Raw genomic sequence first — 16,495 nt, forward strand, 5'->3', positions numbered from 1 at the left:
ACGAGGTGTGCCAGAATCATGCTGCAGACACCTGTCCTGGACTGGCACGTGAGTTACTCTCTTTGGGGCCCCCAGCCCCTGCTGTGCAAGGAGACGGACACCCGCTGTCCCAGGTGTGACACCTGGGTGCCCCTCCCCCCGCCCCAAAAAAAAGGTACCACCTGGAAAGATCTGGCATAATCATCCCCTCTCTGCATCTCCCGGCACACTAACGACTCCAATGACAAATAAGTGACACGGGCGGGGATTAGTGGCCCTATCAGCGCGTGGATCAGGGTGGCGGGGGCACATGTCGATGGGAGGTGCTGATTAAGCCCGCTCTCCTTTGTGCGTGATGTGCAGGGCTGTTTATTTTATGAATATGAAAAAAAAGCAAAGATTAGACAGCACTTTTCCACCTATTAGAAGTTACAGAGTATCTTATAATAAATCACAAAGAAGCGTTAGCCTGCCTGCCACCCTTTCGCACAGCCAGCCTGTTCAGGAATTAAATGAAGCCGTACCAGCCGTGTTAACGGGAAGCATTCCGGACGCTTCTGAAGAGTAACATTTAAAAACCCACTCGGGCCATTTTTGAGGGAGGTGCTGATTCTGCAGGACGCCGGCATGTCCTCCATCTAGCGCATGCCGGGGGGACAATCTGAAATCACATCAGACTCCCCCCCACAAACCCAACAAACCAGGCCGCCGCTCCACCGCCTCTAATTCCACCCACATAACCCCCCCCCCCAAAACACCCCCCCCCCCCACCGCACCCATCTCCCACTCCCTCCCCCACCCTGTAATTTCCACGGGTCTGAAGTCTAATGCGGCCACAGCACGACAAGTTCATTATCAGCAGAACAGAGCGCGCCTTCTCCTCCTGCGTTCATCTGACCCGCTCCCCAAATCATCGCACCGCCAGCCAATCTATCACGTTATCTCAGCTACTTCATCACAGTCACTCCTGCCAGCTAAATACAAGCCACAAATCCGCCAGTACACACATCTGCGAGCTTGTAAAGGCGCCGAGCCGCCCGCGCCGTAAACATGGCCTGGCGGGGGCCACGGGCACAATAAAGAGATTCCCAGGAAGCCGGGATCGACTGGGCTGCTGGGACAGCGGCGGGCGGGCGGGCGGGCACACACGCGCACACACACACACACACAAACACACACAGAGTCTCCTCTTAAGGTCCCTCAAAGGAAAATATACTACGAAAGTTATATTTGTTTTTATGACCATCTTTTCTCTAAAAATCTATAAATGTTCAGGTTCTGCTTCATAACAAGAACCGTTAGGGCCGATATCAACATGGCCGCCTCGGCCTCGCACCCTGTACTCTATATTCCCCCCACCCCCCCCCCCACCCCCCCCGGCCACAAAGAGCTGCAGACATAACAGAGCTGAGGCAGGAGCGCGTCCTGAGCCGCTTTCGGCACCGACGCCCACGTCGGTCAGCATTTGACATCATAGCCATTACCTACTCCTGTGTCAGCGATCGCCACGGTTACAATAACAAGCCGCTCACAGCATCTGCTGCACGTTGAAAACCAATTTGACTGCTACGATGCTATTTATCATAAGGGAATTAGGGTAAAAGTGAAGGGCGTGCACTGGAGGGGAGAGGGGCCGCAGTTCCACGTTCTCCCCCAGCAGGGGTCAGAAGCGCCAACTGAACAGGTGTCCCTAGTCGGTGGAGTGCAGACCTGATCCGACCCTCCGACCCAAAGATCCCGGAATGCCATTCCTTGGGGAGGGAACCTTACCGGTCAGAGGAGTTAGGGTTTGTCTTAGAATGAGGCCTGTAATACTGGCATACGATTAAAGTAATCTTCACAGAACAACACCTTTCAGGGAACGCACACCGGTGGGGGCGGGGGGCTGGGGGACTCGCAAATGCCTGCAGGCTCGGCAGATGTCTGGAGTGATGCAAGACGAGGGGCCTGGACCGGGCCCTCACCGCCTGCCAGACAGCGGCTAAGTGATTAGGGAGCGTGAGGTAGGTGCGTGCCATATTTAGCCATGGCGGGGGGTGGGGGGGGCGCAGTCCCACTCCCTTGGCGAGGGGGAGCCAGATGTTGGAAGTCACCACTCGCACCAGGGAGGAGAGGCACAAGAGGGTAGTACCACCGATCCCCCCCCCTTAAAAAAAAGGCACAACATCTCCAGTTCGTACCTGAAGACACACCGCTAACAAGTGTCCCCTATTACTCATCCCATCTCCTCCTTCTCCTCCTCATCTGGGGGGGGGGAGGTTGGTGACCAAGATAAAGTTTTGACTGGCAGGACCATTTGTTTTAATCAGGTGTTTGCAGACACTTCCCTGACCTCCATTAGTTGAAGTTTTAATTTAAATTAACCCCCACTTCTACACCAATTAACCCCCTCCCCTCTGCTAGCACAGGCACAGCTCCAAGCATCTGCTCTGTGGACCGGGGCGGAACGCAAGACGCAGACACACACACAGACACACACCGAACAGGACCCAGCTCTGCGTTCACACCCGCTTCTGCCCTCCGACGAGGAACTCCACCCCCCCACCCCCAGCCTGAGCAGTTTAAATCACAGGCCTGATGACGACACAATGGAGCGAGGGGTTCCGAAAATTTTATTAACAATAACTTTCCATACAGACGTCACCATATAATGAAAACGGAAACTTCACGTAAAGACTGGGTTAACTTTGGCTGATGAGGGGGATAATCATGAGTGTGTGTGTGTGTGTGTGTGTATATATATATATATATTATATATATATATTTGTGTGTGAAGTTCGGTGCTTTATATTTTTGTGCTTCAAACCACATTAAGCCTTTTTATAAACAACCACATTGATTCGGTTGGGTCCGGATTAACTTGCGGTTCGGTTCGCATCTGGACCACGGCCCACGCTCTGAGAACCCCTGCAAAGGTGCGTCGATGTTACGCCAGTGGTGCGTTACGCTATGGATCTGCCACTTTGCGTTCAGACGCAGCACATTCGGTCAGGACAGCGTCAGAGCTCAGAGGAGGTCAGGATGTCACCCACTGAATAAGCTACTGTCCAAAGCAAAATGAACCTTTTATACAACCTGCTGTATGGACAGCCAATCGCACACAGATATGGGGCCCACATTTTTTGCAAATATTGACAGTACTGTCAATTATACATAGATATATGAACTTCCCTACCCCTGATGCATGATATTTTAATACTGATGTATTATACATAAATCACTGCAATGTTGTGGCCCCAGTAACTGCCTCAGCAGAGGAATGAAGAATCCCAAGGTGGGACCCCCCACCTGGAGAACACTGAACCAGAGCACATGGCTCCACTCTAAACTCCCTGGTCCTGCCACTGCTACTGTCAAGCCAGGCCATAAAGCCCAGACCACAAGGACTACAGATAGGCTTACTCCAGCGGCTAAAGGTCCAACTACAGCGCCGCAGATGCGTGATCTCCAGGTCCGAGAGTCTCTGAACCTCGGCAGCCTCAGAACTGGCAGGGGTCGCGACGTAGGTGGTCACGCCACCATCTCGAGGGGCTCCCCTCTCAACCCAGACGCTCAACACTACAGCGGACACTTACAAGGCCGTGCTGGAGAGAGCACATACCTGGTGTTAGAAATCGTCGTCGTCGAAGATTTCCTCATCTAGGTCTTTCAGATGCGCGTTGGCCTTCAAAGCCAGCTCCTGGAGGAACAGGGAGGAAGGGAGAGCATGTGATCAAGTTTGTAGACCCACTACAGAAAGAGACAGTTCGGTGACACCCACCCCCCCTGGATTACGTAGCCTCTAAGCATCCCACAGAGGACAAATGCGGCAGGGAGCCACTCAGAACTGACATGGAGGGGAGCGAGAAAAAAATACCCACCAGGTTCATAATATATTACCCAACCTGCAAATGTTGCTGTTTTAGATGCCCCATCTGCGCACTCAATCGCGAATTGGCATCAGGAGAACACATCCACCAGGAAACAAATTACATTAGGAGAGCCAGGATTAGGGTTAGGATGAATAAACCAGTGTTTTATCAGTGCGGCCATGTTCCGGTGTTGGGCCGCTGATATTTCAGGTAAACATAACCCAGATGCTACACTCCGGGGGTAGATTCAATTAAGATACAGGACTACTCTGTTAATGCAGACCGGATCTTAATACCCCTGCTCCACACAGTAATGAATGTGGCTCGCAGCATGGAGGTGTGTGTGGGAGGGGGGGGGGGCGTGTTATGTAGACAGGGTGCAGCTGACAGGAATCCTGGGTCAGCAAACAGCGCCACTTCTGTTGGAGGACGGAACATCGTTTACATCAAAGCTACCACCCTGGGTCTCGTAAGAACCCGGCTCAGCCATTATTTTACAAGAACCCACATCTTCTATCTTCTTCTATGATCTCGTCCCCAAGTCCAAATCTCCACTGAACCTGGTGCATATGGTTCTGCTACACAACACCACCGACTGTGGAGCAGGGTTTCAGTTAAGCCAGCTTCCCCCCGCCCGCCTAACTCCTCCCAAGCCTTACCTCGCCCTCCGTAGTGGCCCAGCCGGGAGAGGGGCCAGACGAGGCGGAAGACACCCCCCCCAGCACACGGTACTCCGAGCGTTTGATCTGGGTGCGATGGATGAGCCGCTCCGGTTCGGACAGGACCTGCTCCACCTGCGTCAGAATGTTCCGGTCGAACGCTCCGAAGCTCTGCAAGGTGGGATGGAGGGCAGAAGAGACTGTCAACGCACGGAACACGCCAGCAAAACATCTGGAAATGGGACAATTCCCGCTTCACGTTGCTGCTCGGTCCGGCGACCGCAACCCAGCCCGAGACTCATTAAAAAGCAGATCGGCACGCAGGTTTCCGCGGACTTAAGCCCCGGGAGGCGCCGGCTCTGATCCGCATTCATCGCAGACGCCCGTCCTGGAAGAACAGGCATTAGGGGACAGCAGACAGCTAACAGAGGACAGGGTGTAGGCGGTGGAGGTGGAGGTCGGTGCTGAAAAGCTACTGTTCGCGGGCCTGTACTTCCAGAGGGTGGAGCACGATCCCAGCTCCGGGAAATAAAGATCAAAGTGGAATTAGGCAGACACACCGGCTCGATGCAAATTTGCACGGTGCCCCCCCCAAAGCCGGCCTGCGGTTTTCCTATTGATTTCAGTGCCGGTTTTCCAAGGCCCAGCAACAGCGTTTTAGGGATGTGGAACGCAGACCTGTTTTGGGGCGGTGGTCTTCAAAGGCCTTTTAAGAGACAAGGACGGGGTGCACTTTGAAGTCCAGATTTAAACAGCCTTGGTGGGCTCAGGGCAGAGGGTCCAATTCTGGCCACGGCGAATCTGCACTTTACCGCTTCAGGGAGAATCGGGGGGGGGAGGGGGGGGGGGGGGAGGGGGGTACCTTGCCAGTCTTGCCCATGGTGAGGCAGGTTTTGTCGTGCCACTTCTGCAGAGTGCCGTTGCGGTATGACTGGAAGGAAGCAAATCGCTTCGCCATGAGGTCGGGGTAGTCCGCCATTTGCAGCTTGCGCTTCGGGAGTCCCTGCCGCCCTTCATCCTCCTCTTCCTCCTCAGAGCACACTTCATCGCCCTCACTGTGCGAAACCCACAGGGTGAAAGGAGAATCCGCACATGCACGCACACATGCGCAGCCTGAAGGTGATCCAAACTGTTACATTAAAACTCAGCTGGATGCATGTTCAGACAAGTACCCAAGGTGAAGTGGGGTGGGGGGGGGGGGGCGAACCTGTTTGGACCGGCTTTGCCCAACACGACAGGCCTGGTTTCTGGGTTCTGGTAGAGGAGGTGGTCCTGCAGTTCCAGGATGGACCTCTGGAGGGCCTTCAGAGCCTTGTGGCCTGGAAGAATGGAGAGATGAGGAATGAGAGGCATGGAGGTGTGCGTGGGGGAGGGGGGGTGGTCACAGGGCACAGAGCAGCAGAACAGAGGCCATACAGGGGGGGGAGAGAGAGCACCAGAGCAGAGAGATCATGTGATCGACTCATTCTGGCAGAAGTGAGCAGCATCAGCACCACGGACAGCAACAGAGCAAGATGGGGAAGTAATACCACCTACGGCCAGCAGAGGGCCAGGGGGCTAGAAAGTGGTGGGGGGGGGTCTCATCAGTAAGGAGTCAGGGGTAGGGGGAGCGGGGCACAAAGAGGCAAACCTGTGTCCAAGGGGGGGGGGGCTTCTTGTTAAGCCAGGAATGGAATTTCATTAAAGTACAATTCTCCCAAACCCCAAACGTAATCTGACAGATTAATGACAGGGCATGAAATCCACAGTTTACGTTGACAAAAGTTACACGCCGGGGGAGGGACGGCGGCCTGCGGTGGATTATACTCCGTACCGCTAATGCGGGAATAATTTGATGTAGCTGCCAATTTGCTGCGCACGCACTCCTGGCAAATCCGACTTCACCCCCCCCACTTCCGAGCAAGTTTTATGCGCGGAGGCAGGCGGCACCGGGCCCACTCCCCACTCACGGGCCGCCATCCAGGACCACCCCCCCTATGGTGCACTAAGCTCCCCATGCACGGTAAATCACCCTGCCAGAAGTGCGTCAAAAACACAGCATTCATGTGCGGGTTAAGCTCTGACGACGACGATGACATTGTCTTATAAGCATATGGTTGAACCCAAACAAGAATAATCATAGGGGCTCATTGGGTGACACGTCAGTCCCCGTACAGCCGCAGTGAGAATGCTTAAAATATTAACCCTTCACGAAAGACAGACACTTCCCAACATCAGCTACAGGGCATAAACCCATTTTGCGCTTCGACTTTCAAACCCTCTTGCCGTTGAGTTTGAGCTCACAAAGAAGGTGCGTCGCTCTTACGGGGACCATTCCTGGGGCGGGTGGAGATGGGGGCAGGAGAACCAATGAGGTGAGAAGAGGCTTAACCCTTCCTGCCATTATGACTCCCGAAGGCACCAGGATCGGTCCAAAATCCCAGCAAGAGGACACAACCGGGCGGGAAGGGGGGCAGAGCATGTACCCATCGCCACAAAAACTACATTCATAATTTTGAGTGTGTGTTTGTGTGTGTGTGGGGGGGCTTTCTCTGCATCGCTCAGAGGACATTTCCAAACTATCGCTCAAAATGACAGGAGGCACAGAAGTGACCCCAGAAACAATCAGGGCCCGTTGCGGGCCCCGCCTCCCCCCGCCAATTAATCCCACCAAACACGTCTGATTAAATCTTTTCAAGCAAATCCTTGGCTTTTTGCTTTTGTTAGCTCACTCCGTGTCAGCATCTATTAAAAACACTCCTTCACTATCCCCGGCTGAAAAAGCCACACACACACAAACACACACACACACACACACACACACACACACACAGGCACAGGCACGCACGCACGCAAATGCTTCCTGATCTCGCCGTCTTCAGCTTTAATCAACTGTACGCTGGTAGCCCCCCCCCATGTCATAATAATGTGCTGTTTGGGATTCAGCAGGCAGGCTCCACATCAATCATTCGCACATTTTTTCCCCCAACCGCAATAAATATGCAAATGAAGGGAAGTCAGTCACTGGTAATTTCAAACCCAGCTCACCAGTGTAAGGGAAGGAAGAGGGAAAAAATATATAAATAAATATATGAAATAGGGACACAAATTTATTAATTGCCGCTGGCCGAAGGATCCTATTTCTGTGGGCATTGATTACAAAGCATTGTGAGTGATTACGGAGACGCGGGAGACCTAGTCAGCTGGGGGGAGGGGGTGTTAAAGAGGAAGAGGCCAAGCGATCAGACCTAAACAAGGGTGGGATGGCCGATGCTGGGTGGGGGGTCCTGGGAGGGAGGTCGGGATCCTTAAGCGGAAGGCACCACACCGCTAAATGAGACCGGCAGGAGTCGGCCAGGGAGACGTCCACACACAGCTGGGCCAGTTACTGTATGCTGTGTAGGGAACAAAGTCCGGTATAGATCCGAACCGCCTTCGGCTGGAAGCAGGCGAGTTTCTGTGTACACAAGTACTCCAGCGAGGTCAGGTTTAAAACTGGATACCAGTGTCCCGAAGGGGTTAAATCTGGAGTCTCCATGCTGCCCTACCAAGACAAATACAGTAAGTGTGTTTTGGTCTTAATGTGGCTTTAGCAGTTACTCTAACTTTCACATTGTTTTCTTCCAAACGGAGCGTCGATGAACAAAGGCGTTTTCTTAAGAGTTGTATAAGAAAGCCTGAGAGACGCGATTCTGGTCGTAACTCAAATGTGATAAAAAAAACAAACATGCAGTTGTGACGCAAGGCATGATGGGACACCCGAGCTCCTGAGGCGGAGTGTCCCGGGGGCCTGCAGCGAGTTGGTAGAAAGGGGAAGGAAAACGGGGGTATCCGGGGTGAAGGTGGGACAGCAGACTGGAAAACAGGGCTCACACACACACATGCACACAAATGAGATTCAGGTGCATTATATAAGGCTACTAACCGAAGCTAATTAGCATAGTAACCAGGAAAATAGTTTCAGTACTGTGTGCCAAGATAAGGGGACAGACGGAGACAGACACACACACACAGACACACCAGCCAGGGCAGAGACAGTGTCTCACGGACAAACACAGTTACCAGAAGGTACCATCGCCACAGCGGTAAGACACACTAAAGATAAAGGGGGTTATGCTTTTCAAAAACAGTTTCGAAAAAATTACAGCGATACAGACAGTCAAGGTACAAAATGGCCTTTTTCCAAGAAATTCCATCTAACATAAATTATTGCCGTAAAGCTCTCTGGCAGCAGAGGCTAATTAATTCCCGCGCTATACACAAAAGGAAACCTCGACTGACAAATGGGAGAGCAGCTTGAAAGCTGCCAGGTCTGCAAAACATTCGCCGCTTCAATTTATAAGCAATTCTGTGGTAAATCATCAAGCAGAACTGGCGACTCCTGGAGGCAGCCATTGCAGCGGCTGGGGCCCAAGGTATTTCAGATGGGGGGGGGGGACAAGAGGAACAAGGCCTTTGAGAGGGCGAGTCCAGTTGAACTTCTCCTCAAACGGGCCTGAACACTGACCGGTATTACAGTGCCATTTCCACTGGCCGGGGGCTTCGACGGGCCACAGTCAGCAGAGACAACAGCCCCTGCGATTCAGCACGATTAACAGGGAACCGCCGGGAGGATTACCTCAGACCCCCCTCCCACCTTCCGTAATGATACCACCCACCCCATGGGCTAATTTTACCTGCCCCCAGAAACACACCTGCAGTCATGGACTCCTCACCGCCTTGCAGGGGCAGAGATGAAGAAGCGGTAATCAGGCTGGCCAGTGTTGTTGTTTTTGCACCCCCATAACACTGTTGTTGTTTTTGCACCCCCATAACACTCGCCCGGATCAACACAACACTGTGGGGGCTCTCGCAGAGCCACTCCACAGCTAATCCAGACGCAGAGAGCATCTGCATCCAGATGTGATGCAGCTACAGGCGAACTCCCACCCTGCCCCAAGGCCGCTAATTGGCATCAACACAGTGATTGTGTGGGGGGGGGGGGGGGGGGGGGGCATTACATGCAGATTTCTATCTGAGAAGGAGAAGCTGGTCTCACTGAATTACCGTTGCTGTTTAGCTGCTCAAATCCGGGCCTTAAGGAGAGGTCTGACCTTTGGGGTAATTACGACACCCTGCTGATTGCTCCTATGCCAAAAACACATGGTGGCGGATAGCGCCTCACAGTGGATGACCTGGGCAACTGCACCGTGGGAGGCAAACATGAGTTTGGCCTACTGCGAATGTCAAAAACAATTTTAATACATTAAAATTAAACAGAGACATGATTATAAATAAAAAAAACTTACAAGTTGCTTTTACTATTAATTATTAATAATTGTTATTTAACAATCATGCCGTGCAGGGTCCGCGGGCAGAATGGTAGCCTCAGAGCTAAGGGGTTGGGGGTTTGAATCCTAACCCCTCTCTGCATGTGGGTTCTGCAGTTTAGAGTGTGTTCTGAGCTCACTACTCTGTTCCTCTTCGGAGAGGGATGACATTTGACCTCGTACCAGACTGATGGATCTTTCACGCATTCAGTGGGTGACGTGCCACGGCCGTTCAAGCGCACGGACTTTTACGAAAGCCGCGCACTCGCTGCAAGGCCCCGCCAGCGTGGCGGTCAGCTCCGCCCCCGCAGGAGAACAGCACCGGCGAATCCGGCACCATCCATCTGTCATGCTCCACCCAGTCTTGAAACTTAAATGAATTACATCCCCAGTAATTCTCTTAACTAATGCACTCCATTAAAATATTTGGCAGAGGTAAAATAAAATAAAATGAAAAGGAATTTCAGCCCAATTAATTATTCCCAGTCTTTGTTTCTAATTAAATGCTTGGCTACTTTGTGCAGGGGTGGGGTGGGGGAGGGTTCGGGGTAAAACTGCTAATATAGTGGTTAAGTTTGAGTAATGACCAAAAGTTTTTACAGGCTCAGATCCCCTGGAAAGAGGGAACCTGCTGTTGTACCATTGAAGGGGGTACAGAAGTTAAACAGGCTTCAGATAAACAACACGCTATAAAAACAATTCTAAATGTGATGTGAGATTCATTGAGGATGTCGGCAGACAACGACAAATTAAGGATGCCGCACTCCACGCTGTGGCAGCAAACCCCCCCTGGACACAGGCATCTAAATAAAAAAAAAACCTCAAGCTGGGCATCAGAAACATTTTAAAAGAAATTGGACATGATCATCTGTACACACACCTAGACACCAGGAGCACGTCGGGGGGGTTCAGGCCCCTGCTCAAGAGCCCAGTGGAGATACGACTATTCTGTCAAAGGATGGGATTCAAACTAATGACCTTCTGCTCATAGCCATAAGGTTCTAACCCCACTGAGACTCAAACTAGTAGCAGTAGTCGATGGAAAGTTCGGATGAAGACAGTTGTACTGGAGGTGTGTGTGTGTGTGTGTGTGTGTGTGTGAGGCGCAGAATGAGGGAGAAAGGCGGATTCCCCGCACTGCACACACACGCCTGCACACACGGCACTCAATTTCGCCTGTAATCTGTCATCTCGCCCCTGGTTTTAATTCCTGTTAACTGCATTGTCACATGCCATCGCTTCATTCATTTTAATGGAATCGAATAACAGTGCTGCCTGGCTGCCCTCACAGAAGCCTGCTTTAATTGGAAAGAGCGTTTAAAAATAAAGCAGGGAAAAGTCCAGCCCACGGACACGGCAGGGCGACGGCGGCCCGCGAGCGGCTCCGGCACGAGCAAAGTGCGCCCATCTTACAGAGCAACACTAATTATTCATACCGTACACCCCCGTTTAGTGGATGCATCATTCTGGGTTTTATAGTTGGGCACCAAACCCACAAGACAGGAGGTTAAGTCTTGCGGCTAAATGCTAAAAATAACCAAGCTTTCAGGTCTGTGATCTTGCTAATTCGAGATCTTTGGGCAGAGAACTTCAGCACACTGAAATCAGCAGGACACATCTAGGGCCACATTACCAGGCTACAGATGGCAGCGGTGAAGAAGACCCACCCACGGTTGGCTTGTTTGATTATAAAGGAAAAGGAAGAACAAAATGGGGAGAAATGCTGGTGGAAAGGCTACTCACTGTTCTTCAGTGCATCAGTGAAGTCTGCTCCACCTCTGGCCTTGAACTCTGGGAAAGTGTGCGGCTGAGGCAGCTGATTGGCGGTCAGCAGAGCTTTCTGCAATTTGATTCGTCCTTCGAGAAGCTGGTCCCAGAGAGCTGAAGAGTCAAAAGCATCAGGCGAAATGAAGGTTCAAGTGATACAGCTTTTGTATATTCAGCAGCAGAGGTGAAATCCAGACATACATACCAAGCTGATTCTTCACGGCTTGCCCCTTTTCCACTTCCTCACTGACCTTCGCCTTGGAGAAGGTCATCACAGCACCATCATCCTCATCCAAGTCATCTTCTTGCATGTCCTCCTCCGTTTCCAGTTCTTCGCTTTCACCTTCCTCTGTCCTTTCGTTCTCTTCATCCTCATCCTCATCCTCATCCTCCTCACTGTCTCCAGTATCATCCATACCTTCGGTTAGCTTGCGGACGTCTACATCAGTGGGGAAGGTAATGTCCGTCTCCTTCATCTTCTTCACCAGGCTCTTCATGGTGGTTGCTTCTGCTGTGCAAGCAGTAAAGCTCTCGGTATCGTCTTCACTCTCATCATCCTCTTCGTCCATGCCCCCCTCCTCCTCCTCCTCCTCGTCACTGAGGTCTTCATTCTCATCTTCATCAGCGTCCTTACTTTCATCTTCTAAAAAAATGGTACAGAACTCCATTAAAAAAAACACATCATTCATTTTACTAACCAATAGAAAAAGTGGGCAGGACATCGGGAAATCTGGACCACAAAGTGTGAATGAATTTTTATGGACATGGGACTGTCCCAAGGTCAAATGAGAAATGCAAAGCTTCTCTCATCTCCCTGCAGCTCACAGGTGTCTGACCAGCCAACCTTCACAGTCAACTCAGCACTCATCAGCAGCCAAAGTGACACCGCGGGAGGGATTAGGGCGAGCAGCCACCATGCTCGCTAACCAAAGTAAATTAATCGCCTAATAGGTTTAAAATTGATTAGCAATGTCTCCAGTCTGACTTGCAAATCTCTGCCTTAATCCAGGTATCTTCCTCTTAGGATAAGTGGGGATTTTGTTAATTAACAGCAACGTGAGGAACTTTCTGTACAGTAACAGAGAAACAAACAGCTGGAGCTTCAATTACAGCACAATGGGACATCTGTCTGCCCCCCCCCCCCACCCCTCCATCAAGCTGATCAGGGGTTCTGAGCGGAGATCAAGTGTCCAATCACTTATGATCAATAGGTCGTTTGCTACTGTAAAAGCAACTTCCTCTCCAGATCCAATTCCTTACACTTTCCTCATCAGTCTCTATAATGTCTTCCTATCTGACATTTCACCATCCACACTGATCTAGCGATGGGAATTTAACATACACTCATGACACAAGTTAACACATCCATCCCCAAATCTATCTATCTATCCATCCATCCTCCATCCCCCCCAAAACTTACCGGAAGGTTCAGTCTCCTCCTGGAGCTTCTTACGTGACGTCACCCTGCCCCGGTACCGCCGGTCCGAATCAGATAGCGGGGCGGTGGCTCGTTTCCGCAGGCTGCTGCTGCTTTCATCTTCGTTTTCTCCCTCGTCAAATGCCTCTATCACCTTGGCTCGGGTCTCTGTGAGGTGTGAGGATGGAGGTCAGGGGTGACTTAGTAACACGGCAAGGAGTCGCACAAGCTCTACCAAAAAGCGATTTAGGTGACTTTTAGCAACACGGCAAGGAGTCGCACAGGCTCTACCAAAAAGCGATTTGGGTGACTTTTAGCAACACAGCAACGAGTCGCACAGGCTCTACCAAAAAGCGATTTGGGTGACTTTTAGCAACACGGCAACGAGTCACACAGGCTCTACCAAAAAGCGATTTGTTACTTAATGAATCCTATTAAGACAAATGTATGAGGCAGGGACATGGGCTGAGGCATAAGCCAGTAAATAATGAATGGATTCAAATATTGAATCTTGGGTTTTCCTGTTCAAGTACCTCACAAATGGAGCCACTGGCGTAATACATTTTATATTACTTTTTAATGTTAATTATTTAAGGTCTACTGTGGCATTATTTATGCGTTTGTATATCCATTTTTATCAAACGACTCCATCAGTAATAGCTCTATATCATTCTTGTTCTTGTACCGCCTTTCTAAAAAAGATTAAAAATTAAATAAGGTAAAGAATGACCGCTTTGCTCCAAAAATACACATGCGCAAGTCCCCAGACGAAAACATCAAGACATTAATTGTTGGACAACAAATTCATGGCATTTATGATGATCCAACACCTCTTTTGAAAACAAATCAAATGCAAGCAGCTATTTCATTTGTATAAAAGCAACATTCCTGTCAGGTTTCCTACTTTATGGTTAGAAAAATGGGCATTACAAGTACCTAAGTATGGTTCAACATGGTAATAAATAATAATGAAAACACGCAATCCTTCCTTACGATTACACCGCTGACATAATTTAAGCTCGTGAACCGACTAGGAGCCTCCTGGATACCTTAAGAAAATAAATCCATTATGAGAATTTAACTTGTTTTTTAAATAATTAACAAATAAAACTGTTTTTAATTCAGGTGCATTACAACTGTCTCCAGGGGAAGAGTTACATGTAGATAAGAGGCGCAATAGCGCATGTTCAAAATCTGAATAACAGAAGAAATAAACAGATTCAGCATATGATCTCGTATTATCAGAGCGGTTTTCGAATCTCGTTTATCATAGTAGAAAAACAAAATAAATGCGGGAAATGAGCCTTCCAAATACATGTAACCATACATAGTGGCTCCGTAAACCTTTGAAAATAGTCGGAAGGCTGCTGGTCGGCATAAGGCGGCATCTCCGCCACTTTTCTCACCTCACTCACCGTGTCGGTCCCACCGTAAGCGATCAGCTTGCCGTCGGAGGATCAACAAGGTTTCGCCAAATCAAAAAACCCGATCTTCAACAAGCGATATAAAGCCATTTCGGAAAAGGTAGATCCGCTATTAGAATCATGTTTTAAGCCCCTTTCCCCTGCTGGTATGTGCGGTTTCCTCTCTGCTGCCATCCTAATCTTTGGGGCAGGAGTGCCGGAATTTGTTCCACTAATTGCCTCCATGAAATAAATATTTTATATCTTATGTAAAAATAGTGTGTAAGTGACAGACCTGGAAAAGTTTCCCCCACTCCAAATTTAACGCGACAAGTTGTAATTATAAAAAATAAGAGGCAGGACGATACATTCTTTGTCAAATATGAATCTGTATAGAGCTGATATGAGAAAGTGCCGAAAGCGAGTAAATACAAAAGAAATAAAGCCTACAGTCCAATCGACAATACCATAAGAAAATATCCTTCATCCTTTTTGAAAACGGGATAACAGCGAAAACATCAGATCAATATACGAGAATGTTTTTGATCGCTTTGGCGATAACACGTGAAAGAGTCGTGTTGCACTGTTACCTTGATGTATCCTGGATCGTTCGGTGTTAGTTTTTTCCAATGATAATACTAACCAATTGCACGCGCTTTTACACTCTTCATTCGATTTATGTTTTGTGTGAGACATTCATAAATACCAATGAATTTAGATTTGAAAATGTAACTCGCGTTCAGTCCGAAAGGCTGTCATTAGTTCAAGTAATTTATACAAGCAAGCACTACATTCTGCCACGCGTGTTCCATAGATCATGCGAACAGAGCCATTTAATGAGCGCAAAAAACTGTTTTACATTCCTTTTTCTGCTTAATGTAGAATTACCAATATAAGTCGAAATTTACCTTCATCCTGGTCGTCTTCTGGGTCCGCGAATTTTGGTAAGGGATTTAACAAATCTTCGAGTTGCTGGGCTATGGAGGCAGCCATTTTCCTTCAGCTACACGCGGCACTCGACGCCGGATTACGTCATAAAAAATCGCCAGGGCGTTTCAACTGCTAGTTGGTTTTTTAAACTTAGCTTTATATTTCTTTGCTTGTTTATTCGATAGACTGGATTTGTGTGCGCAGTCTTTTATTTCAATATTAAGAATTTGTCATATATCTAATTTTTTGTATCCTGTTTTTTTTTTATTATTCTGAATTTAAAATATTAAAACATAATTTGAAATAATTCAGTCATCTTAAAGAGGATTTATAGTTAACATCTGCACAAGGTCAGCTCAATCCAGTACCCGATATTCAATCAATATGAATTTGAATTTAAAGAGTTGTGCCCTCCTGGGTCGAGGTGCATGGATTCAGCTGCGCGGCTAAGCCGCACGGCTCAGGAGAGCCACCCCTAGCCCCCCCAGCCCCAGCAGCACCAGGCCTGTTTAACTCTCAGGACCATGATTAATTCATAGGGGATTATGAGCTGGGCGCTGTGGAGGGACCAGTGGGCTTGTTCAAACTAAACCGCACAGCGCAATGAGATAACGGCTTTTCCCCCTGGAAACGCACCGCACCCGGGTGCCCGCTTTGCTCTGCCCTTTCGCGCCTTTGAATAATTTTTACACTCCTTTGGAAAAACAAATCAATACGGCGCATTATACCATTTTTCATTTCGTAATTTAAATCGACTAAATAAAGAAAGAGAAAAAAGTCGAATAAAGTTAAAGCGCATTCACAATGTTTCGTGTCAGTTGCGTATTATTTATATTCTTTTTATAGATGCCGGCGCTAAGGGAACTAAGAATCTGCGCCGGTGTGATGGTGCATTGAGAGAGACGTCTGTGAGAGCTTCGGTCATGCTGGGGGACGCATAGCGACGAAGCCTCCATGCTCGTTTGCTTTCCTTACTGCTGTAAACAAAAGCGAGCGGGAGCGGGAGCTGGAGCAGCGTGGCCGCCGCTGGGCGCCGAGTTGGCCGGGAGACATGCGGCAAATAAGGTGTCGCTCTCACACTCCCTGATTCCGCTTCCCATGCCCTTGGGTAAATACGAGCAGGGGGCAGAGGAACAGCTAAACGTTGTTTCTGTACCATTAACTCCAATGTTACGTACAGCAAAATCAGCCGGCAAATAAG

At 49.5% G+C, this 16,495-nt stretch overlaps 1 protein-coding gene across 1 annotated transcript; it reads right to left on the bottom strand.

Moving 5' to 3' along the window:
- Nucleotides 1-3,544: 3,544 nt before the first annotated feature.
- aatf (apoptosis antagonizing transcription factor) lies at nucleotides 3,545-15,764 on the bottom strand. Its single transcript, XM_049005472.1, has 8 exons — nucleotides 15,273-15,764; nucleotides 12,965-13,129; nucleotides 11,750-12,187; nucleotides 11,521-11,658; nucleotides 5,697-5,808; nucleotides 5,352-5,544; nucleotides 4,490-4,660; nucleotides 3,545-3,658 (listed from the first exon to the last, which is right to left on the bottom strand). The coding sequence occupies exons 1-8, from the start codon at nucleotides 15,355-15,357 to the stop codon at nucleotides 3,587-3,589; spliced, it is 1,374 nt and encodes a 457-aa protein (XP_048861429.1). The 5' UTR covers nucleotides 15,358-15,764; the 3' UTR covers nucleotides 3,545-3,586.
- Between the last annotated feature and the right edge of the window lie 731 nt (nucleotides 15,765-16,495).

This window comes from Brienomyrus brachyistius, unplaced genomic scaffold, assembly GCF_023856365.1.
Source record: "Brienomyrus brachyistius isolate T26 unplaced genomic scaffold, BBRACH_0.4 scaffold337, whole genome shotgun sequence".
Taxonomy (NCBI): domain Eukaryota; kingdom Metazoa; phylum Chordata; class Actinopteri; order Osteoglossiformes; family Mormyridae; genus Brienomyrus; species Brienomyrus brachyistius.